Below are 25,464 nucleotides of genomic sequence, written 5' to 3'. Positions count from 1 at the left end.
TCTACTTTTGAAAATCAGTGTTCTCTTTCTCTCTCTCTTTTTTTTTTTTTTTTTTGGTTTTAAGAGAAAATTGGAAACTCGCTGTTATTCAGTAACTATTTTCATCAATGTAATGCCCTGAGTACATCTGTAGGTGCAATAATGGTTTATTAAGCTGAAGTCTTTTTTAATTGATGGTACTTTTTACTCAAGAAAAATGATCTGCATTGTGTAACTTGGAAAACCAAGTAAATGCAGGAAACGAAATTTTTCCACTGCATCAGTTTATAGAAGAGAGAGAAGCACCGGTTTGTCAGCCATTCTCTTTTACCTTGAGCTCTCATTTAATATGCTCTTTCTTCCCCATGTTATTCCATTCTGCCTGGTTGTTTCCAGCCAGTGGTTACTGCATTTCCCAACACCTACATCCTTCCCCCATCAATAATGCCACTGAAGAAGTGGAGACAAACTGTTCTTCAAGCGTGTTGAGATTCTGCAGAAATATTTTCTCCTCACTCTTTATTACTCATTCGAATTCCCTTCACTACTTAAAATTTCACTGTAAGATTGCAGTTCCTATTTTCCAGAAATTCATTATTGCATGTGGTACTTTTTGTCTTGTGTCGTTGTATTGTGTCTACAATTCTTTTGCACTCTGAAATGTTCATCACTCCAGTGAAGCCCATAATTAACAAGTAGTTGTGCTGTATAAAAGAGGACTCTGTTCCTCCCATTTTCTTGTCCTCTATGTTTAGGTATTGCACAGAGAGCAGTATGCATCTCTGCTGTCTTGCTTCAGCAGAACAGAAAGATTGAAGAGTTGAAGATCTGCAGCCTACTAAACAGTAGGAATAGCGTCTCATATGGTAATTAATAACATCTTGTAGATATTAACATATTAATGAGTTTTGTGTGTTTACACTGAGTTTCTGAGTAACTCTAGCAAACCATGCTAACGTGGAGATAATCTAAATTTCACAGACTGGCTTCTCAGCTAATGTAGGATGCAAAACACTGGATTTATTCTCTGAACTGTATTTGGAGATCCATCTTCATCCATAGGGAATCAAGGAGAGTTTTTTTACAACATAGTTGTATTCTGAGATCTGTGTTAGTTGTTTGTTTGATGCACCTTCTGAAGAGTTTCTAGCAGGAACTGGTTATAAGTTTTGTCTGTGAAGTTTTTCCAGAGAAGCGATCATGAATCAACTTTGTCAAGTAAGGCGCTTTGGGAAGTGTGGTTATGAGATGACATATGAGGAACTTGCTTTTTCTTCTGGTAGCCATTGGAAAAATATCACATGTGGAGCAGAAAGTTCAAATATTAGAAGAACTTGCCCGAATGTCTGCTGTTCAGTTGGTGTCTGTACACAGGAACAAGGGTGCAGTTGGTACACTGAACTTGTTTGGTTACCATTAAGGATATTTCATTATTTGTTGAAAGCTCATTTGGGTCATCTTTTCAGTTCTATCCTTCTTGCAACACATGGATATTTTTGGATATATAGATAATTTTGGGGCTTGTCTAAATTATGAATCTAAATAAAATGCTTGCCTATAATCCTAAAATGGATGATTCGTATCAGAATGCAGAATTTTTATACTTTTTACAATTCCTGTGCAATTACTGTATCTACTGGTAGGTAACTTTTCTTGTTGCCTTTCGAGTTGAAGCAAAACAGTTGCAAATGTGAATTGTTAGATGCTGCTTTGAAAAATGAAATGAAACTGCAAAAGCTTTGGATTCATCAAAATCAATATATGTACTTTCAGGGAATTTTGCAGACCCTCTTACCTCAGAAAGGCCTCTAAGCATTACAGTAATGCTTGTTATCCTGCTAACAAGCAGATGCTACATTTGCAGTTGGCTTTTGTTTGAAAAGTTTTTGTTATGTGGATGTGGCAGGGCCTGGGTAAAGTAATGTGTAAAAGAGTCTGAATCATCTATCCACTTGGACATTGTGTAAAAAGACAGTTTTTCTCTAGAGCTTGATTGAGAAACTGTGTGACTGTGACTGGACTATTCCTGTGTGTGAGATGTACAAGAAAAACAAGTTGAATAATTAATTGATTAATTAACCATAATGTACATTGGTTAGTTGAGCAGTGAGTGTTTTGCTTGAAGGCCTCTGATAGTAAATTTATTTTACTGACAAGAAGGGAAACTGAGTGCCAAAGGCATCTGTTTCTGCATATGTATAAACCCGTTGACAAAGGAGAAGGAGTGATTCCCAGTTCAGCTGAAAATTTAACTGTATGTCTGTTAAAGAAAATGTTTGTAATAGAATAGCATTTATTTTCCTGTTTGAGAAATTAGAATTAAACAGCAAGAAGACCAGTGCTATAATTTCTGTATATTTCATGTTTCCTCTTTATTTTTCTGTTTGCTCAAAGATGTCAAGAATATTTTTACAGGTTTTTTGCACTGGGTCTGAATATCTTCTGTAGACATACTTTACTCTTTGAGTTGATATTTTTATATTTGAGCTGCTCCCTTACAGCTGTTTTTTGTTTGTTCATTTTGATTTCACAAATGCTTACCAAGCTAAAATAGTTAAACTGTCTATCAGTTGGTTTTGTTTTGTTCTGTGTTTTTCATCTAAAAAGGAGGGTTGGACTCTTCATTGAAGCACTGAATTGTATTTTGAAGGCAGGGTGGGTGGTGGAGGGAGACAGCATCCAGAGCCAAGCTGTAAAACAGAGGAGGGCATTGCAGGTGCACAGGGTGCACTGCAGATGTGCACCAACAGTAGTGATTTTCTTGCCTGCTCCAGTACTGATCCAGTTTCTCATGACTCAGGACAGCAAGAAGGGACATAAGTGGAGGAGGGGTGAGTTAAAGACAGGGAAAACGTGGAGAAAGAAAAAGGTGTGAGTATGAACAAGAAAATTTGATGAGATTGGCAGCCAGAGCTGGAAACATGAAAAGTATAAAAGGATGGTAAAGTGAGGAAAGATAGAACTCCCTTACAAATGAGGATCTCCATGTATTTGAGGTCTAACCACTTTTTTTGAATAATGGACTACAGATAAAAGGGAATGTATAACAAATGTGTATGCACCCTTGTAAGTTCAAAACATGTTCTTTTCTTTCAGCATTCCTCTGTTTATAGAACTCCAATAAATCCCCTCATGTTTCTAAAAGTGAAGAAATTCTTTTAATAAACTTGTGTAGTACATAAAATTTGTGCAGAATAAAGCAGAATATTGCCCTGTTGTTTATATATTATTCAGACAGAACAATAATTAACAAATGATAAATGCTCTAAGAAAGAATTATTGATATGATTACATTATTTTTGCATGTAAGCCTATTCTGGTGAGAAAAAGATAAATATTAATATCTGTTTTAAGAAATGTAAGAAAACGGATAAATCTGCTTGTTTATAAAGCCTTCTGTCTACTAAGAAATCTGAAAAAGAACAGCCTTTCTTACAAGATGCTTGTTATTTGGGGGATTTTTGAGTACTTGTTTGTTTTTTTGTGTGTGTAGATTTTGTTTTGATCAAGGAAAATGTGTTTTGATAGTATTTCAGCACCCTTGCCCATAAGATAAAAAAAATGATGCTGGCATATAATGAAATAATGATTCCCTGAATAAAAATGAAACCTTTTTCCAACCCTTTACAAATGCTTCCTTGAATGTTAAAGTTTGATTTATTCATGGAAGTGAACTAGTTTACCTATCTTTAATCAAAGCAAGATTACAGATTAGGAGGAGATGATTTATACATGAAGTAGCTAAAATGTTTTTTTAAAAGGCCACAGTTTCATAGTTCAGGAAGAAACCTCAAGAGACCATCCATTCCAGACCCATAGCCCATGATGGGAATAGTTATGACTAAACCTTTCCTGACAGATTTTTATCAGTTCTGTCTCATTTAATCTGTACTCTTTTGCATCATCTCATTCATTCAGTTTTTTTCCCTATCTGATAATTTTTTCCGTTCTTTTTTTTTTTTTTTTTTTTTTTGCAAAGCACTTGTCCACATGCCAGAGTTACTTTTGTATTAATTCTTGAAGGAACATGCACATGGAGGGGATGTTGGAGGGAAATAACTAAAATAATCATGACACAAACTGAAGTTGTATTCAAAACTAATTAGCTAGAGATATTCATCCAGCCAGAGTGATTGAGTACACAGTTATTAAGTGTATATGAAATGTTCTGAGAGTGCTGGTGCAGTGCAGTCCATACAGCTTATGCAGAAAGCGACCTGTCTTCTTAAAGCTTTAGGAAGAAAAATGCAATCTTGGTTAGTACATGGCTAGTAATTTTGGATGTGACAACATAGGTATAGTATTCCTTCACTTCCTTCAGGTCCAGTTACCTCACCAGCTCAGATTTTATTTCACCTTTCTTCCTCTTTTGCAGTAGGTAGAGAAGCGTAGCTTTGAAAATAATTTGCTCCTCTACCATGAAGTGAAGAATATATTTTTTATTGTCTATAAAAGTGAACGAGTGAAGGGAACGCTTTAGTTTGGATAAGAGAAGGATAGTGCTATGTAGGATTTATAAACTATAAAGTTTAGAGATTATTACAATAAAAAATTGATTTTTTTTTAACAGTGCAACAGGTGAACTTTCCCATTTCTGGCTTTTTACAATTGGATAATATTAAAAAAAATAAATTAGCGTGATTATTATTACTGGAGGTGGTTGAATGGAGTAGTGGCAAGACTACTTTGTCAAAACTCTTCTGTTGGTTACTGAATTGAATTGAAATTGAAAACTGCTTAAAATGTTTTTGGATGAATTCGTACACATTAGGCCTGCTTGCTGCTAGTTAAATGTGGGTATGGAACATCTGCATTTGTTGAAAGTAAATGTACTGTTTTATTGTCAGGTAATGTTATGTTGCACAGGCTTTAGTTTTCTCCAAGAACATCTTTTAAGATCAAATGAAACTTGAAAAATAATTATTTTAAATTAGAAGAAAAAATACTGAACTCACAAAGCATAGCATGAGGTGTTTGTGCATTGTAAGCAGTAAAATACATGGGTAGAGGTAAACTCATAACACTACTGTAACACAAGTTCATAACATTAGTTACCATAAGGCACACAGCCTACAATTAGCTGTGCTAATCACAGTGTACTTTGGGCTGTGAAACTGTTTTCTGGATTTTTATTATAAATTGAATTCTGCTTTCACAAGGCTTCACATTGAGCACTTTGAGAATTTCACAAGCAACTGTAATCATCAAACACTAATTTCCTGAATGATACTGAAGGCACCACTTCCAAGGAGGAAAAAAAAATAGCATATGAACTCATGTTTACTGATTGTGAGTGTTCTTAATGCCTTTCTGCAAATTTATCATAGCCATATCTTGTGCTTTAGCTGACTGCCAGAGACTTTCTTCTTTGTATTAGAAAAATATGTAGAATTGTGAAAATTACCTTAATTCTCCATTCAAAATTAAAGGTAAAATGGAAGTTCAATTTTCTAAAATATTTTTACATCTAAGCAGTACTTCTTAACTTAAGATAGTATGTGAGCTATATACACAAATATACATTTTATTTGCCATATCCCTTTCTATAATCTTCCATTCATTGTACAGTTCTGCATCCAGTTATGCTCCCAAAATTCTCTATTTAATTCTGCAAAACTTTAGAACACTACAGGCTGAAGTTTAAATTTTCATGTGTCCTTGGCATCATAGTATATCAGTGCATTCAATGTGAATGCAGTTGGAGATGGACTTTAAGGAACAGTCTTGTATGTGGAGCATAGAAATAGATGGCTGTTTCAGGCTAGGTTGTATAAGAGAGTCCAGGGTGAAGGAAAGAAGAACAAAAGAAAGAGGCAAGGTGGCAGTATATGAAACATATATATGAATATTCTGAAGTACTAGATTGGGAAAAGTTGATTAGATGACAGTGTGATATACTGAGCTACAGAGTGGGATTGTTGTCTCCTTGGAGTTGATGCAGCAAACCACCTACTGTTTCTGGGAGGGAAGAAAAAAAAGTTATTCCACTGTGAAAACTCTCAGAGCTCTTCACATCAGAAAACTACTACATTTAATCTCCTGCACCTGCAGACACTGCAGCTCAGAGCTCAGCTTGACTGACATGGCACTGGACCTGAACAAGCAACTGGTAAGGCAGCAGGTTCTAATGTTTTGAGGATCAACTTATCCTTCTCTTCATGACTCAGTGTGAATTAACTTAGTGCCTAAGTGGTATTTCAGCTACATAATGTTTGCAGATGTTGCTGACAGCAGAGTGATTATCACCCCTGTGCTCGACAGGCCTTCATCCTTGAAATAGGACACATTTTCTCCTTTTGTTCCTTTTTCTTTCAGTTTGAATTTAGTCCTTGGTCTGAAGTAACTCTCCTTTTGTAATATCTCTACCTAGATGACTTGCCATTACCACAGAAGTTTCTGAGTAGGGCTGTTATGACATGGCAAGGTGTTGTACACCCACGTCAGTGTGAGTGGTTCCCAGAAATGCCAAGTACTTTGGAAGCAATAAAGCCATCACAGAAAAACTATATGCTCTATGCTCTTTTCCAGGTCATCTAACAGCAGATACAGGAGATGATTCCAACTCCCTGTTCTCTCTTCCCCTCCCCCTCTTTCTTCTTTGCCCCTACTATCCTGAAAATCTGAAATCTTCTAAAACTTCAAGTTTCTATCTTTATGATGCTATTTAGTAGTTACATATTATCATTCATTATGTATAAATTATTCATTGTAAGTATTATAAATCAAAACAAGCATTGTTAAATGCAGTATTTGTTATTAAAAAAATCATTCTTTCCCTAGTTTTATCTATGAGGGTTAGTGGTCTGATCCTAAGTCCACTAGTATTGTATTCTGCATTTCATAATTTAAAAGAAAATAATTATGTCAATTAAAATGATAATGATCCTGAAACCAATTCAGAGAAATAAGTACTTCTCTGTCATACAGAACTTAAGGATTTGTGGAATTCAGACTGACAACAGGATTCTTGTAAGGGTAAGAACTTAGTATGATTTTAAAAACAAAAATACATTTAAAATAGTAAAAATAATTACATTTAAAGTGCACAACTTCATTTCCCATTTCTAACTTAATCCATTTCAAGGAAAAAACAGATATAAAATTAGGTAGAACATTTAGTTTTGAAGCTAATTTTGCACAAAAAAATGATACAAAACATCTGCAAAAAATTTAATTTGGCTGCTTTTTGGAGTAGTCATAAGCCAGATAAAAAGTCAATATAACGTGAAATAAAGCTCTTTGAGTGCTAATATTATCAGAACCTAATAGATCAGTGCCTGATTTTAAGTATTTCTTGTTTTTTTTCTTTGATGTTAATTTGACTCCTAGCCATACCTTTCCAATGACAGGTTGAATGTGTCTCGCTGACATTTACTGAGAATCAGCTTTGAGACAATCTTATTTAGCTTCCCTCATTTTCCCAGTTTCTGTTGTGATGTTGAATACTTATTCTATCAGTTTGCTTCTCATGCTTACAAATGAAATTCTATATAGTCTATATTTTTGCCTAATCAAAGGTTGTTTTCTGTTTTTTTGTTTGTTTGTTTGTTTTTAAAAGTAAATGAAAGGAGGATGGGGGCCCTTTCAGTTTTCCTTCGGAATTTTCTTGAACAGTCCATTAGGGAATGTGAAATTTACATTTCGAGCATTTTTCTTGGCTTTTACTAGTTGTGAAGATATAAAATCATTAAGGAATGATTTTATGATTTAAGGAAGGAAGATAATTCCAGCTGATGGAATAACGTTAAAGACAATTACTTGGAAGAAAAAAAATTGTTCAACTCTAACCAGAATGAAATTTGCTTTCATGCTGACTAATGAGCAGTCTGCTTTGTTACTGTTAACTGATGTTAGGGCTATACTGTACTAGTGGACAATGGCAACCCACTAGATTACTCCTTATGTAGGATAAATCTGGTTTTAGCAGTGCAAGTAACATTTACTTACTTTTGGATGACAGAGTGAAAGTTTGTACTCAGGAGCTGTTTGAAGTACCAAGCTATATTTTTTTTTCCTGAAAAATAATTAATGTTTTTAATCTTCTGGAAACATCTTCCTAGTATAAGTTAAACTGAGTTCTATTATGTGTTAATGAAATAACTGTGTATCAGAAAGAGACTGTAGATACTCTTTTTTGGCACCTCCCTTTACTGCTAGCAATAATTTATTTTACATGCTGAAATTCTAATTATGTTCTGAAATTAACTTTTATATTAATTTTTCTATCATTTTACACATACTGTTTCAAAACATTACTTGTACTCACCATTTTCTTGGCAGTCAGAATCACTGGAGATGGTAATGCTATTCTGCCTGAGCATTTTTTGAGAGCGGAGAATGTGTCAGAGAATGTCTGAGAAGAACAATCTCTGAAATGTTCGTGATAAATGGCATCTGTATTGATATGTCAGCATAGACATAACAGACACCAACGAGAGAAAGATACTGCCTCAAAGGTTGAATAGTCTGTTTGTGGCATTTTGTGTACTTGGAAAACTGGTGCTGGAGAAAGGTCAGATTTTAACAATTAAGTGATAGCAGTGAATGGAGCAGCAAGTCTGCAATCCCTTACATGTAGAGAAAGTAAATCTTAACGTTCCTTATTGGAGTTAGATATCATGGATATAGGACACTGCATCATGATAGACATAATTTTCCTCTCAAATGTAATGTGCAGAATATATTACTGTTTTAGTAAACCAATTAGATTCTCATATGATTTGTTGAAATACTTGCTGTTAAATGTAATCAAAGTGCAATTGTGGAAATTATTTCTGAACTCACTTTTTTAATGCTAAATTCAATATAATTTGATTAAATACATCTGTCCTGCAGACAAATGAAAGAAGTTCAAATATCAAGTACGTGTGACTTTACACTGGATAATAAGGAACATATATTTTCAGTGAGAATTGTAAAACTTAGAGGATAAGTTTTTAACTTTTAAAATTCATATATCCAAAGCTTCAGTTCTTCAGCACACCTTCCATGTTTTTGAACACACAAGGGAGTTTTTGTATATAAAAAAAGTATTTCTCATAATATTTGTCAATTGTTTATGGGCCATTTTTGGCCTGATTCTGTGACTAATGAGGTGGGGGTACCCACGGATCCATGTCCGGGGAAAGGGGGAAAGGGTATGGAGATGGGTCTAAAAACAAAATAGCAGCATTGAGCTGAGGGAGAAAACTAATTTACTGAATATTATATCAGAATACAAGATAACACTATATAATACAATATAATTGGAACTGAGGCTAATAAATCAAATCAAAGAGAGAGAGAGCATCCAAAGCAGAGGGCCTTGCTCTAATGCTGAAGGCTAGACGGCTAGGGAGCACACACAGCAGAGACAAGCAGCAGCAGAAGGAGGCTGTTTCATGACTTGCAAACAGTTTTATCTTTCCCTCTAAATAAAAAATGGAAATGGAACAGTGAAAGTCTTCTGGGATATATAGTTCTTATTTTCTGAGGACCAGGTACCTTGAAATATGGACAATCCACAGAACTGGAGCATTAACTCTTTAACTCCCAGTGCTCTACGTGATGTTATGATGTGGAATATTGATAACAAACAATCATAAAACCATGACAATATCTTGGACATACATATTTTACATCATGTATGAATACCTGATATATGTTTGTAGATTCTTCTTATATGTCCCAGTGTACACAGAGAAGACTACAGCTGATTTTAGAAACAGACATTTAATGGATTCAATGCAAGAACAATTAAACATACAAGACAAGAACACGGGAACAATTAAGAATGTTTGGAATCTATGTATATTATGATTTTCTAGGAATGTAGAAAGCTTTGTCTTTCTGGTTGTAGTTGCAGAAGTTGAGCATCATTTCTTTTTCTCATTAAATATCACTGTCATTCACAGTGAGAATCACTGACCATGAAAGGAGGGAAATGCTCTGCACTGTACTGAAAAGATAGCGTGTGGGACTCATAATGACTTTGTAAGGTGTAAAAACTACCAACAGTTATAGATTTCACAATGCCTCTATACAAATGCTGTTAAGCCAAAACATAAGTCAGTCATAAATTGTGATATCAAATAGGCTTGTAACAATTTTCAGAACATTTGTCTTAATAGTCCAGGAGTTGTCCTGAACGAAGTCTAATCAACGGGGGTTTTATTCCATGTTACCAGATGAAAACTTTGCAATAGTGACAAGTACAGATGTTTATAGAAAGGTAGATGTCATGATGACTCTGGGAAGAATATGGAAATATTAGCACATTACCTCTTTGAGAAAGAACTGTGTTTGGTGGTAGGCTTTACTTTATTAAAATACTTAATTACCTGCTTAAAAAACTTCAGCTCAGAAACTTCTCCTTGATCATGATTTCATGAAGTATGGACATATACAAATAAGGTTCTTGAAACTGCCCAATTAAGATCAGTTTGAGATCCAGAAGGCATTTTCTATACTTCATGGAAAGCATGTCTTTATATTCCTATTCACTGGAATTGTTATATTCTCTGTTTTCTATTTATACTTGTAAAAGCACAGTCACCACTGTGAAAGCATGACTAGTTTGTCGCTTTTGTTACACTCATTACATGACTTTCATCTGTGGAGAGGGCTAGTGTTAAACGGATGTTGTGAATACTAATACTCCTCTGAATTATCCAACAGAGGTGTCAAGAGCAGTGTACTTGGCATTCTGTATTATCAACAGATGTTGTGGTGATAGTGACCTTTTAAAGAAACTTGCAGAAACATGTCCTTGTCATGATGGTACAGGGCTCTTATGTCATGTGGCACTTTTTGCCTCCAGCAAAAAGCAAGAGTACGATGATGATGGAGGGAAAGGAAAAACGACAGGAAAAAAGAAGATGTAAAAGGAAAAAAGAAGTACTCTCTTTTACAGGAGATGTAAAGAAAAAGCTACCACTTGTGAAACTTGTGATTGAAACTGTAAATAAGCAAGTTTGTTTTTTACAAATCTGAATTCCACACAGTAAGAATACAAGCTGCTAAAGAGACAAATGGCATTCTGGACTCAGAACCAAAACATTCCTTAAAGTGTTAAGTACTGCAGGGGCTGTGAATCAGTACTCCAGATCATCAATATTCTGATTGTATTGTCATACTACATTTCAATATTTAAAAATTATATAACAAATATAGCAATATATAGCAAATAAAATGACTGAACAATTAAAAATACATGCATTTCTTTTACCTGGATAAGTGCGTTAGCATTAATTTGTAAATAGCTCACAAAAATATGAATGAATTCCTTTTGAAACAGTGATCTTTGCAGTTCTTGACAGTATGTGGTAGTGCATTCTTTTCTATTTCTTGAGAATGAAATAATTTTTTTTCACCTGACATAAAAGCCATTGGACAGTAGCTGACCTGTTTTCTTTCCACAGACTTACCAATTTCTCAGCAAATTAGCTTCAAAGACTTGAAAACCAAAAATGTGTGAAAGATATTTGGAAGTACAGGATAAAAGGAAGCTGGTAAATTAATTATCTCTCCTTGAACTTTCGTACGTAATGTTTTTTCTCTAATCAAACTCTGTAATTGAGCTGCTAACATAAATTTTTCTCTAGCTGAGTTTACACAGCTGACAAATACTACATTAGAAAATAACACATTTATTTCTATCTTCACGATATTATTTTGGAACAGAAAAGAGTAACAAGTGATTTAGAATATCGCATAGATGCACTGCAGTTTTTTTTCCTACAGCTCAGAATTGAATATGCTGTTTCAAGATCACTCAGTGAGTGCACTTTATTTGCAGTAGCACTGACAGACAAACAACCAAACAAGCAAATTAATCATACTTTCCATAAGAGTTTTAGTACTGTTACAGCTTTCAGCTCCAGTGAGCTATTTTCATCCCTCCCAATTAATATCAGAAGGAATTATATAGAGGAAGATATCACCTAATATAGAATTAATAAGAGTTTTGTGGAAGTAATAGCTCTTTGTCTTTTGGAAAAACCTGAAATAATCCACAGCTTGGCATTCCTGTTCACCGAAGACATATATGTATTGTCTTTTGGAAGAAATTTTTACACTAGGTGTATTCCCTTTTTTTTTCCCTCTGTACTGCAGATGGAATGGAAAAGCAGAGTTCTCTCTTTGTGTATATAAAGAACATAAATGTACGGCAATCAGACTAGCTTGATGGGGAAAGCACCAGAGCTGAGGGTCAAGAGAATGTAGAAAGTCTACAGAAACAGTATGTGAAATCAGGAACTGCATGTTTACTCCATAATTATTTCAAATGTTCTACATTTTTTCATTAAAAAAATAGCTTTTCATTGCTTTGTTGAAATTCCAGATTCTAGCATCTTGTGGGGTTTTCAAAGAATATATGTACTTCACTTTTTTTCTAACCTTGACTTTTTTACTATCTTAAGCAAACTATTTATTGTGTAACAGTGGCTTTACTTCTCCAGGTGAAGATATTTATGATATCATCACTCATTCTAAGACTACTTTTTGCACTGTTGAGGTCACAGATGTTCGCATCTGTGAGAGTATAGCTGAACAATAAGACATTTACAAACATAGCAGTGCTTCCATGTTGTAAAGAAAATCAGTTGTTTTCTGTGCAAAGAAACACAGAACAGAAACATTTTTGATGTGTACTTGTACCCATATGTCAGAGAGGCAAGAGTTTTCAAAATGCTTTCTGTTGGCATCATACCTCCTCTTTGGATTTTAGGAACAGCACATAACTGAAACAAAATTCTTCTCCCAGTAGCAGTGTCATATGGCCAGGGCTTCTTCTAGTGTCAGTGTATCAGCAAGGCCTTTGAGTTCAACTCTAGTTAAATGTATGGTCCTCCTACATGGATTAAGTAATCCTAAGTTGTTACCACAATTATTCATTGTGGTAAAATGTGATACTTGTTGTTAAATGAGTTTTAGTAACAGTGGATGAGGGCATATTCAAAACTTGGAAGATCAGGGCAATTTTATGTACTTGTCTAGAGTGCGTAAGTTTCCTATGCTGCTTTGTGGCATGCGACATCGGAAGTAACAAAAAGAAATGTACATTGCAGAACAGAACATTGTGAAGTAATATATCATTCACCCAGACATTAACTACTTGCTCACATTCATTAAAGCCAGACTCTTGGCTACCAAAAAACAGAAGAAATCCATCCTAGATTTTGAGAATTTCTTTACTGAATGTAACAATGAAGTACTCATTTGAAGTCTAATTTTTTATCTCTTGGCATTTAGTGGGCTTTTCTATAGATGATGCTTTTTTGATGGCATGGGAAAGTTTCTAATTGTTCTGAAATTCTGTAGTCCTTGAGGAATATTTCTATGGCTTTATGAATTCGTCCCTTTTGCTTTCTCTGAGAATTGTAGTGTTCAGTATCGCCAATATATCACAGCTGGATAAATGGGAGTTTTTTTGTGTCTTTTTGTATCTCGTATGTGTTTATTTCTGGGTAAATATGGTAGTTTAAATATACCTCAGTTTACTCATCTGTGAAACACGGATGATTATACTTGCATTTCAATGAGACTTTGAAATCTGAAAATTAAAAGCTCTTCAACGAGAGGCTATTGCTTAGGAGGAAAGTAGGGCAATTTGCTATGAGAGACAGCCACTTATTTTACAGTCATACCTAGTTGCCATTGTGCCTGAATGCTGCTGTTGAGTGTTCCATAGGTTAAATGCAATATGTCTCCGATCTGAAACAATTATTCTGGTTATAGAGCAGAACTGGGGAATGAAAAATCATGTTTTGATATCTGTTTAAAAATAAGAGTGGTTTTATTTTCAAATAAGACCCAAACAAAAAGACCGACAAAAAAGATGTGTATTAGAGTAGCTGTTCAACAAGCTGCAGTCATTTAGCCCTGGGACCTGCGAACAAATATATTCACAATTATATCATGCTTTTTAGTAGTGTTTGGTTATCATGTTCTGCAAGAAGGATGTCTGTCTAGCTCTTTAAAACCTATAAAATAAATATATAATACAATACATAATGCAGTCCTATTTTATGGGAAAAATAATTATTTCTATGTCCATCATATTATTAATCCTAATAAAAAATGTGAAATAAAAGTCTGAAATACTGCTGTAGACAGAGTTCATGTGAAGACTTCAGCAGAGTTGAATTATTTTTCTTATACAAGTGCAATTTCAGGTTCTATTTTTCCTAAAATGCATAGTGTTCCTTGAAAACATAACAGTTTTATACATAAATACATATTGTGTTGTTTGAAGATTCTATTTTCTATTTGCTATTTTTCTTGTCATTCACTACAGTTGTCCTTTGGTACAGAGAGAAATTAGAAGCTAATATTGACCACTTGTGTCAGCTTTAGTACACCTGCTGTTATTTCAGATGTTTGCTTATATACCTGTATATTTCACCATTACTCACCCCATAACTACTCCCAAAAAAGTAGCAGCAAGAGTTCAGAACTTGCAGAACAGATGTTTGTGTGCTGTACTGTTGTACTGTGAAGTTAATACTGTTTTCATCATGTTTTTTTCTGGATGATTGCAGTGCATTTTTTTTTTTTCTATCCATGTCAGAAAGCCTATTCAGCAGATGTAGACAATTGCAGTTTAGTATTCATTTTCTTCCTCTGTTTTGCAAGGGTGTAGAATAGCTTCTTCTCAATTCGTGGATACTGGTATGGATTATACAGTTATCTCCAGGGCTAATGATTCCCCCTGAGAATTCCATCAAAAGGTGTGACATTGCCCAGAGCAGTATATTTCATTAAAACATATCTTATAGCTCAGACCAAAGGAAGCAAGTCTGTGGCAAATCTGAGGATGCTTTTACTGCAGAGGCTTAATGAAAATTTCAGTAGTATCAGCTAGACTCTTGTTTTGCAGCACGCACCGATCAGAATAATTTGGTGTGCATATTTTACTACTGCTGTTATTGTATCATTTGTTTTAGATTACATGTTGTGTCTACATAAACATCAAAGAAACTTAACCTGATGACTCTTTGTGCTACTACAAGAGTAAAATATTTTGTACTCAGTGTTTTTAGTATTGTATTATCAATTCTTTATACATTTCCGCATTTTTATATTATTAATTAGTGTTGCATAACACAAGTAAAATAACCGATTTTTTGTGTGTGTGTATCCTCCTGTCCCTTGTTAAGCTCGAAGCTCGTGTTGTTTGTGCATAATTTTGTGATTCCTCTGGGTAGGACAAGCATTGGTAGATTTCCCTGGTATTTCCATGCTGGAGCCCTCTTAGCATTTGGTTAAACTGATTGGCAACGACAACAGGCTTGAGAATGGGGAGTTTTCCACTCTTCTTGAAAGAATCTGCTGCTCTCAAAACAGAAAACAAAAAATTATTTGAAAATAATAAAAAGTAATCATAATAAATATTTTTTTTTTTCTTGTGGAAATAAAATCAATATTTTTTTACTGTTGTGAAATGTCATGGAATAGCTAAATTCATCATCTGCTTTTTTTTTTTTTTTTTTTTTTTTTTTTTTTTTTTTAAATTCAAAAGAATAACTTCAGCTCTAAGCTATTTTCGGTCAGCTGAATTTCTCTCCCTTCGCTTCATACGTGCAGGTATTTTGATGTCCATTGTATCTTTTTAAGTTTTTGCTTCCCAGTAAACTGAAGCAATAAGTGCTTGGAATGGTAGGGGATTTCTTCAACACTGCTTTTCTTAACATAAGATGGTATGAGCTGCCATTATAGCTGTCCCTTTTCTTATTATTTTACTTTTTTTTTTCCCCTACTTTTATAAAGCTGTTTGAGATGGGAGGAATTATTAGGGAGAAAGTCTATTTTTTTTTCTCTTATTTTCAGTTAAAATTGTTCAGTAATTTGGAGAAGTGCAGAATGAATGTAGTCAGGATACTAAGTTGAAGGAATTTCAACTCATGAGAGACAGGCAAAGGAGAGAGACTGTGATTGAATCCTGTTGCAAAAGAGAGAACTAGTGATTTGAGGAAAAGGAGTGGGGCTTATCATCTTCCTCCATCCTCCATGGATTCAGTTATTTGTAATCCACAGCCAAGCAGTGATATGGTCCAGCTTTGTAACCTTGTACCATTGAAGAAATCAGCAAGTTGTGAAGGACTGTGAGGAAGACTGTAGAACTACACAAGTTAAAGAAGGCAAAGCTGTAGCAGTAGGGTTATTGAGCCAGGGATTGCTAGTAGTTCAATGATCTGAGAAGAAAAGAGACAAAAAACATTTGGGTGGGAAAATAGATGGGAGGTGTGATAAAGATTGTAAATCATCAAATATTCATTCCAGACAGTAGCTGAAGTTGATTCTTCTCATTGTGAATGATGCTTGATGCTTCGTGTTGGTTTTTTTTCAGGGCTGGAATGTACCAATACCTAGTCTAGTAGTTTATAAAATCCTACATATCTTTTGGATGTTAGCTACCAAATAACTGCTTTATACTGTTAAGTTGTATGTGCTAACCCTGCAAGAATTACTTTCTACAAACAAAGGTAACCCAGGGTGGAGAGTTACAGTCTATTTGAACAAAGAAATGCAAAATTAAAATTAGTTTAGATAGGGATAAAGGAAGCCAAGGACCAGATATAAAATCATCGAAAAGCACTAGGAGGCATGAAGTAAAAAATAGTAATAAAATAGAATCATAGGATGGCTTGGGTTGAAAAGGACCACATTGATCATCTCATTTCAACCCCCCTGCTGTGTGCTGGGTCACCAACCACCAGACCAGATTGCCCAGAGCCACATCCAGCCTGGCTTTAGGGATGGGACATTCACAGTCACCTTGGGCAACCTGTTCCAGTGCATCACCACTCTCTAAGTGGAAAACTTCCTCCTAATGTCTAACCTAAATCCCCCCGTCTTAGTTTAAAACCATTCCCCATTGTCCTATCACTATCCACCCTTGTAAACAGTCATTCCCTCTCCTGTTTATATGCTCCCTTCAAGTACTGGAAGGCCACAATGAGGTCTCCCCAGAGCCTTCTCTTCTCCAAGCTAAACAAGCTCAGTTCCCCCAACCTTTCCTCGTAGAAAAGGTGCTCCAGCCCTCTGATCACCTTAGTGGCCCTCCTTTGGAGCCGCTCCATGAATTCCACGTCTTTCTTGAATTGGGGGCCCCAGGCCTGGATGCACTATACCAGATGGGGCCTCACAAGAGCCGAATAGAGTGGTACAATCACCCTCCTCTCCCTGCTGGCCACTCCTCTTTTAATGCAGCCCAGAACACAGTTGCCTTTCAGGCAGCAAGTGAACGCTGCTGGCTTATGTCCAGCTTCTCATTTAGACAGTGAATAAGAGCATAGAAAAATTACAGATCATTATACAGAAGTCCAGAACTGTGTGGATAGAAAGCTTAAAAGCAGACTGTTAGAGTAAGAGTTTGAGTTTGGCAGAGGGATAGAGACTGGGTGGCATGCAACATGAAGAGAGAGTCTGCTAGGTTTAGAAAGAGTTTGTGCCTAGGTGAAGGAAGATTGGCTGGAAACTGAGAGGGAAAGATGAGACAGAGGAATCTGTAATCAATAGAGCATATTCTCCTCTGGTCTATAAAATTAAATTTAGTCTTCATAAGTTTCATTGTTGCATTCCTCTCTGCAAAAGTCTGTGAATCTCTGGCAAAGTGAGTCAATGTCTTCTAGATAAGGCATCATGTAATCAGTCAGTGTAATTGCCAGAACTCAAGTTTTGATTTTGAAATTATGTACATAATATTCTTGTTCATTATTTGTCAACAGTAAGTTTTAAGTTAATATATGCAGTCACTTCAAAATAATCTATATGTATTGTATGCATAGCCATTTCTGCCCTGTTTAATTCCATTAGATTAGTGCAACGGTTCTTGATTTTCAAATCAGCTTCAGATTTCAATTTAGCATGCTTTTGGGAATCTCTTCATAATACTTCATTTTCAACAGAACAGCATGCATCTTATATTCAGGTCCAAGATTTTATTGGTAGTCTAGTTAAAATATTGCAAAATTGATTACTGATGCACCTAAAATCCCACCCACACAACACACCAAGAATCAGAATTATTCAATTAAAGCAAAAGGGGGAAAGCAGTCCTACAATTAAATCACTAATAAACATACTTTGTCAGATTTCTTCTTCATTCTTCTTATCATGCCTTGTTTCTAATTGCCACTTGTCTCCCTCATGCAAGCACAGGGGAGCATGATAATGGGTGGGAGTTGCTAGCATACCACATCCCACCAGAAGTAGGATATTGTTTTCCTACTCTTTGTATTGGTTTAGGTTTATTTTTATGTTTCATTTGTGTGCTTCTTTCCTATTGATTTCCACTTCTATACTGTCTACTAGTTGCTGCTTAATTATAGTCATTTGATTGACTTTTGAAAAATACTTAAAGGCAAACTTCTTAAAGTATATTGTCAGTAAGAATTAGATAAAGCAATTAAGTAATTTAGTAAAAATGTATGAAGACTAAGGGTGGTGAGCAGGCCTTTAGTTAAGCCATAGGAACCTGAACATTTGGGTCTGCAGTTTAGCAATTAATTGCAGTGATAATACTGTATTAACAGGGCAGCAAGCCTACAGTGTCTTCATTTAAAAGCTGTCAATATGCTAATGCAGCAAATTATATCTATTTAAAGATTTGTAGTATTAAAGTTAATATAAAAATATAAAGAAACTGATTAACTGAAAAGTTTGTTATATCTCTTCAAGTGATGCCTTTGGAAAATGTTATCTTTCTGTAATTTGTGAAGAAATACTAATGGAAAGTATTCAATTAGACTTTCGGAAGAGAAATGTTTAAGTCTTAAGAAAACAAGGACACCTTGCTTGCTGCTCTGCTGAATCAGTCACACACTGCTGATACAGGCTAGTTAAAGATTGAGGAACCATCATAAATCATCCTGAAGCCAACTTGTTATTAAATATGTCAAGAAGTGGAGCTCACTAAGTTGATAAAGGTGACATTCCAGATATGTTCTTCAGCTAGTATTTTCAGTTTCTTCAATTCAGAAAAGTAAAGATGAAAATAAGACCCAACAGGGGATGAAAAAATAAATACCTTCTGGCTTCTTCTGACTGTGGGCAGATTCAGAATATTTAGTGTATATATTCTCATTAGGAATATAGCATAATAAGCAATGATAAGTAACATTTCTAGAAGCCACCACATCGCTTAGAATAGAAACTGCTTTTCACAAGAAATTCTGGACACAGACTAGATGTTGGTAGATTGGAGGTGGTGCTGTCAGAGCAGCAGAATGAGACAACACCCAGGGGCCAAAATGTAGGGTATCCCCGAGTGGGCCAGGTGTGCTCCAGGGTACTTGGATAACCCCAGCCACAGGTACAGGCAAGGCTGGGCTGTGGTCTTGCTAGTGAGACTGGCTGGGTGGAGACCATGGATAGAAAGGGCAGGGCTGTGGCACGTTGGGTTCCAGGCCCATTACAGCCTAACAGGGGCCTGAACAGGAACGGCTGGGTCTCATGGTGAGTCCAAGATGTGTTAGTCTCTACTGGTTAACTGCTGATTTGTAAGATCACAGTAGAACAGATCTAAGGTGAGAGTGCTTTAGGAAGCAAGTTGAAGCTACTTCATAAAGGGAAAAACAAACAAACAAACCTGCTTTCAGCAGCAGTTTAAAAGTTGGAATCGAATGTCAGTAAATAATATCACAGAGCTGTATTGTAATTGCTTGACATAGCACTCTTTTTTTCTTTTCAATGATGTTCATTACTTCTCTCAACATTTTGAGTAATCATGTTTCAGTTCGAGATATGTTTGTATTTCTTCCTGAGAGATTCCTGCAAAGTTCCAACTTTCTAGCTCTGACTGGGTGTAGCAGAAATGCTGTCATGGCCTGACCCAGTGACTGAGCACCTGGTGTAAAGGCAGGGCCAACCCAGGGGAGTTCAGCTGCATGCAGTGTGCCTGAGTGAATGCAATGGGTGGAGGCAGGATCTACCCTTTCCCAGACCTCATATCTGGGTTGGCAGTGGAGGTAAAAGTCTCTTGCTGGAGATCTTTGTGTATCAGAGGCATTCCAGGGGTAAGCAGCTTCTTTCTGTTATTTCTGCACCCATGTCTGCTGCATTTGAGCTTTTCCTCACTTTCTGCAACCTGGGAGTTTGCTACGAAGTTACTATTGCTATTCTTTATATGGTGTTACAGTGGCAGGGAAGGGGAAAAACACCCCTGCATCTTCTGTTTATGTGAGATATTTATTTGCATTACTGAAGTGCGTTAGTGTCTCATTCTCTAGTGTGCATGTGCTCCTGCAGTAACCATTGACAGGTATGGTAGCGTCTCATGGAAACAAAATGGCCACATGCTTTTTAGGAGTCTGGAGTAAGATATCTTCTCTAAGGTCACACAAGTAAAGTTGGAACTGTTGAAGAGAATATGGTATGCTGAGTCTGTGTTGCTCTGCTTGTGAACAAGAACTTAGATGCTGAAGTACCTTCTACTGTTGGCTTTAATGAATCTCTTTAGAGACTATTTTGGTTTTTTATAACGTTTGAATTGCTGGCAATTTGAGTGCATTACTCAATATACACAGAATCCAATAGTACTCTGAAGATGATAAGGGATGTAACTGGAGTTTTGTCTATCACTACTCAAAAAGAAAGGTGTAAAACTGTAAAACTATCCTGCTGTCCTTTAAATGCAAAGCTAAGTATGCAGACCTTTCTTCTCTCTCTCTCTCTTTTTTCTTCTTGAAATAAAATAGGTCCACAGTTGTTTTGGTTATTCAATTGGATCCTCTTGTGGCTTTGATGAAAATAAGGTTAATTAACTGAAAATAGGCTAAAGTTTATATCTGCTGATTTTTCTTACTTTACTAGATGCTTCCTTTAGCTTCAGCCTGCCCAGCCTCCTAGAGAACAAGATACAAAATTTGTCACCCTAATTCTGTAGTTTTGATACAGACAAGATGGAAAATGTCATCAAGCCTCATATGCTTATTCCTTTTACAAATAGCATGATTGTTCATTTTAAATTCAAGACAAAGACCTGCCCCTCCCCCCAAAAAAGAAAAAAAAAAAAAAAAAAAAAAAAAAACCAAGAAAACAAGGAAGGAGTGAGAAAACAGCAGTATATCTGTATTTTATGATTTGTTTGAACCTCCAGAAGTATTTGTAGTTAATGAACTGTTCCTTTACCAAAAGGAATCTGGAAATTGACACCTTGTGCAACAATAATTGTTAATAGTAATTGGCATTCTGTTTTTGCTTAGCTCAGACATTGCATGGAAAGTTAGTAATGCTACTTTTCAGATACTGGGAGACAGTAAGGACTATCTTATAAGAATGAGAACAAGTACTTAAAATCATGAAGTTCCCCTTCTGATTTAACAGCTCTGTATATCTGACCAATAGCTGAGACTGATCATTTCAGCATTATCCCTTTTTCTTATTGAATATCTCAATAAATACATTTTTTTCTCAAAACAGTTTTGAATTAAAACAAACAAACAAACAAAAATGCAAAGATTCTTAGCCTAGGAAAAAAATCATTTCTTCCCTTCTAGAGAACACAATCATTTCATATCTAAATAGGCAATTCATTAGAGTCGAGTTAGAAGCACTGAGCTGGATGGATGAGTGCTTTTTATTATCTGTTAATGTACCAAGGTACTTAGTGATTTTCCAGGATTTTTTGATAAATTATAAGTTTTGTTCTACTCAAAGGGTGGTGTATTGTACTTTACATATATTTTGTAGCACCGAGTATGCACTAGGAACAATGCAAATGGCAGAATTATCAGTCAGAGTTCATTATTTCATTGTACATAGTTCAAATGCATGCAAATGAGGCAGAAAGGAAAAGAAATGCTTACACTTTGTGGAGGGGTAGAGAAATCCTGGACAGACATCTGTTTCTGACACATGACACAGTAGAAAGTGATGCTATCCTTGGGCCATAGGAGATAGTATAGGTGACTGGACTGAGTTATAGTCATTTGAGCGTATTTAATCCTCAGTGTGACTGCTTCAGACTTAACACTTGAGGCTGTTTTTCTTGCAATGAGTGCTTCAAGGCAGCTGCTTAAAGGATTAAAACCAAACCAAAATAAAACAAAAAATATCTCATTTAGTAGAATGTTACTATGTTACTGATTCAGGGAAACTTTTCTAGAATGAACTAGGACCGCAGGAAAAAAAAAAAAAAGAAAAAAAAGAAAAAAAGAACTGTACTGACTTGGAAATGACCCTGAGTAAAATGATTGTCTTGTCAGTAATAATGCATGAGGGATTATAGCAGGAGTTGAGTGGGTTAAAAACTAGGCAAAACAATGTTAACAGTAGTATTATAATTTTTATGTCTTTTGTGCAATAACCTTTTGTGAAACTTAATAAGTCATTTTATGTGATTTTATGTGTATTTATTCTACAGCTGCACTCCAATTCCGACAAAGGTGATGGATCAGTCAAATACATTCTAACTGGAGAAGGAGCAGGAACTATATTTATTATTGATGACACAACAGGAGACATCCATTCAACCAAAAGCCTTGATCGAGAACAGAAGACACATTATGTGCTTCATGCCCAAGCTATTGATAGAAGGACAAACAAGCCACTTGAGCCTGAATCTGAGTTTATTATCAAAGTACAGGATATCAATGACAATGCACCAAAATTTACAGATGGACCATACATTGTTACTGTGCCAGAGATGTCTGAAATGGGTAAGGAAAACAAGTTACTCCATTCAGCAGTCTTTTAACAAAGAAAAAAACCACATGCTGTTTGACAATTTTATGATGCTGTATTGTATCATTGGCTGTATGTGAAAAATATTACAGTATTACAGAAGAAGTCACCAGATCTTGTACATTACTAATGATTTTCCTTCTGAGAAAACAGTACGCATACATGCTGACTGCAAAGGAGTGTTACCCTCATTCTTGACTGGTTTATGATACATGTTCCATTGCACTTCTAGGCAAGTTCCATTTGCATTCTAGAAACAAGATATATTTGTATATCCTTATTCAGCTACACTGTTTATTTCATTCCTTTATGTTTACAAAAGCAGTATATGCAATCCACTGAATTAAACAAATTCGAAGGAACAGTAGTTCACTAGATTATTTTAGACCATACCCTCTTATCTTTGTTTACTTTTTTAATTCTTATAAAGTGAAATGAGATGCACCTAAGTGTTGATAATTGTTTTTTTTATGTGTTTTAGAAATGTAGTTCAGATATTCTTATTCTTTGACGTGCCTTATTATACAATCAATTTTCTTTATAGCTTCTCTGCTGTTGAAATTAATTTATAACTGTAAGATCTCAATATCAAACATACATAATTAGCTCAGGATTGACAGGCAAATACAGCTTTTGTGATAAGTACTTTTAAAGAACAGTCATGACATTCAACCTAACTAAGTCTACTGTATTTATTAATGACTGGACAGTACATATCATTATTTAATGAACATGCACTTTACCCTGTCCATTAAAATACCTGTGCACTCCATCTAAGAAACTAGCTTAGAGTCCCAGATGTGTCAGATGTTTAACCTTTATTCTCTTCTCTGCTTGCTGTTTGTCAGATAAGCAGATGATAGGTTTTAAACTTCTGCAGAGTACAATTGTAAAGTCAAAAGGGAAAAATAACCAAAAATGTGTAGTTGCTCAACTGTGACAACAATATTCATCACTGTATACAAACATTACTGTTGTCACTGAATCTTAATGTTTTGCAACCGTTTGATCACTTTGAGTGGTGATGATGGTTCATATGAGTAGCTCAGAAAATAACAAAAATAGTTTGTTTCAAACTTGAAAATCAGATGCTTTGTCTTGTTGGTGTTATTTTGAATGGGAGAGTACCTTGTGGAATTCTCCAAGTGTATGTAATTGAAAATAATTTTAAACTAGAGATCTGCATTTGATTGATATTCTCTGGTACCTCATGACGTTATTGTGCTGAGTTCAAACATATCTTACTATGTAATGAGGGAGTTTTAACCTGTGTATGTAAGGAGACCAATTTCACAGTATGCAAACAAATACATGGAGAGATTAAATGGGTCAAAATCCTGACCTACATTACAGATAAGTGAAATAGTATATTCCACATCTACATTTCTTTTCTTGCACATACAAGTGAACTGTGGCATTTGATTGATTTGCGAAACTGTAGTAATCTAGTAATCCAATTCTGGAAAGACCAAAATGTATTAAATATTATTTCTGAGCCATTGATTTCAGTTTTGTGACAGTTTAAAGTCAGACTGATTTCTAAATCAGTAGATTTTTTGTTGACCCGAGTGATGTTTATTTTGGATTGAAAAGAACACTATCTACTGTACTCTAACTTTCATGCAAAATCAGACTATATTAAATGGACTTTGAAGCTCACCAAATATCATGTATCAAAAGTACATAACATTTTCTCTTCTCGCTTTCTTCTTGCTTTCATTACTGCCTCTTTGTTCTTTCTGTCACTTCTAGTTCCCTGAAATGTAGGAATAATTCCTTGATTTTTCTTCTTAAAATGTCCTCTATATATGATGTTCTGAAAAATACATACGTCTCTGCATGATAATTGTCTTAATCTGACATTTCATTCTGCATAGTTTCTTGTAGCATTTTTATCCTTTTTCTGTCCTCTTCCCAAGTCCTCCCACACTGTATGCTATTTCAGATGTCTCCTCTCAGCCATGGATAATTCTGAGCCTTTTCTTCCTGCAGTCCTTCTTACAACAAGAATGTATAAAAGGAAAAACAGCTTTCTTTGGTCTCATTTTATTTCCTTCTCTCTTCTTCTTTCATTGTTATTCCTATATTGGTTTTTAACTTCCCTTTTATGAATTTTCCTCTTTGAACAGTGAGTTTCTTTTCTGTCTTCTCTTTCCTCAGTTTTCCTTTGTCTTTAAAGAAGACAATTCAAATTAATTGAGTATTTTCTTCCTTGTTTGTGGAATACTGTTATTTACTGGATGGGAGGACAGAGGGGAAAGTAAGTCAATGATATCCTCCAAGTCAAGAGCAGCCAGTATTATTATTTTCTGTATGTATTTTTGTTATCTCAAAAATACATCATTAGTATTTAGATGTTAGTCATAATTTTGTAGTCATCTGAATCTAAGTATTACAGTACAGATTTTCCAGAGAGCAATTTTAATTATCCTATAATGACATTTTGGGTTATAAATCAGAGTGGATTACAATAAACCAAGGAAGTTTTGAAGATAGAGCATTAATGTTATGTTTTATAAATAAAATACTTTACTGCTTGTACCCAAGGTCAGCAACCTGTTCCACAGAACTTTCCTGTGGTATGAATAAAGTAGAGTTTTCATATCCTTCCATACAGGCAATCTGCTGTAGGCATGCGTTGTATTTTCTATTTTTTATCATTCTTTTCCATTTACTGAATTTTTGTGTTTATTGCATATTGTAAACAAGTTTCTGCTTGTGGTCTCTGGAAGAATAATTCCATTAGGGCTTATATAGGATATATTCTTTCTGTCAAATAATAGAGATTCATTATCCTTATGCCATTTTCATTTGGTC

General features: G+C 35.2%; 1 protein-coding gene across 5 annotated transcripts in view; it reads left to right on the top strand.

The window, feature by feature from the left end:
* CDH18 (cadherin 18) overlaps positions 1 to 25,464 on the top strand; it is a 441,257-nt gene that overhangs the window by 291,355 nt on the left and 124,438 nt on the right. For all 5 annotated transcript variants that reach the window (XM_048939478.1, XM_048939479.1, XM_048939476.1 and 2 more), the window contains one exon: positions 22,328 to 22,622. In XM_048939478.1, coding sequence (XP_048795435.1) covers positions 22,328 to 22,622 — 295 coding nt within the window. The remainder of the gene's footprint in view (positions 1 to 22,327; positions 22,623 to 25,464) is intronic.

Source organism: Lagopus muta, chromosome 3 (genome assembly GCF_023343835.1).
Source record: "Lagopus muta isolate bLagMut1 chromosome 3, bLagMut1 primary, whole genome shotgun sequence".
NCBI lineage: Eukaryota > Metazoa > Chordata > Aves > Galliformes > Phasianidae > Lagopus > Lagopus muta.
This window is presented reverse-complemented; position numbering and strand designations above follow the sequence as displayed.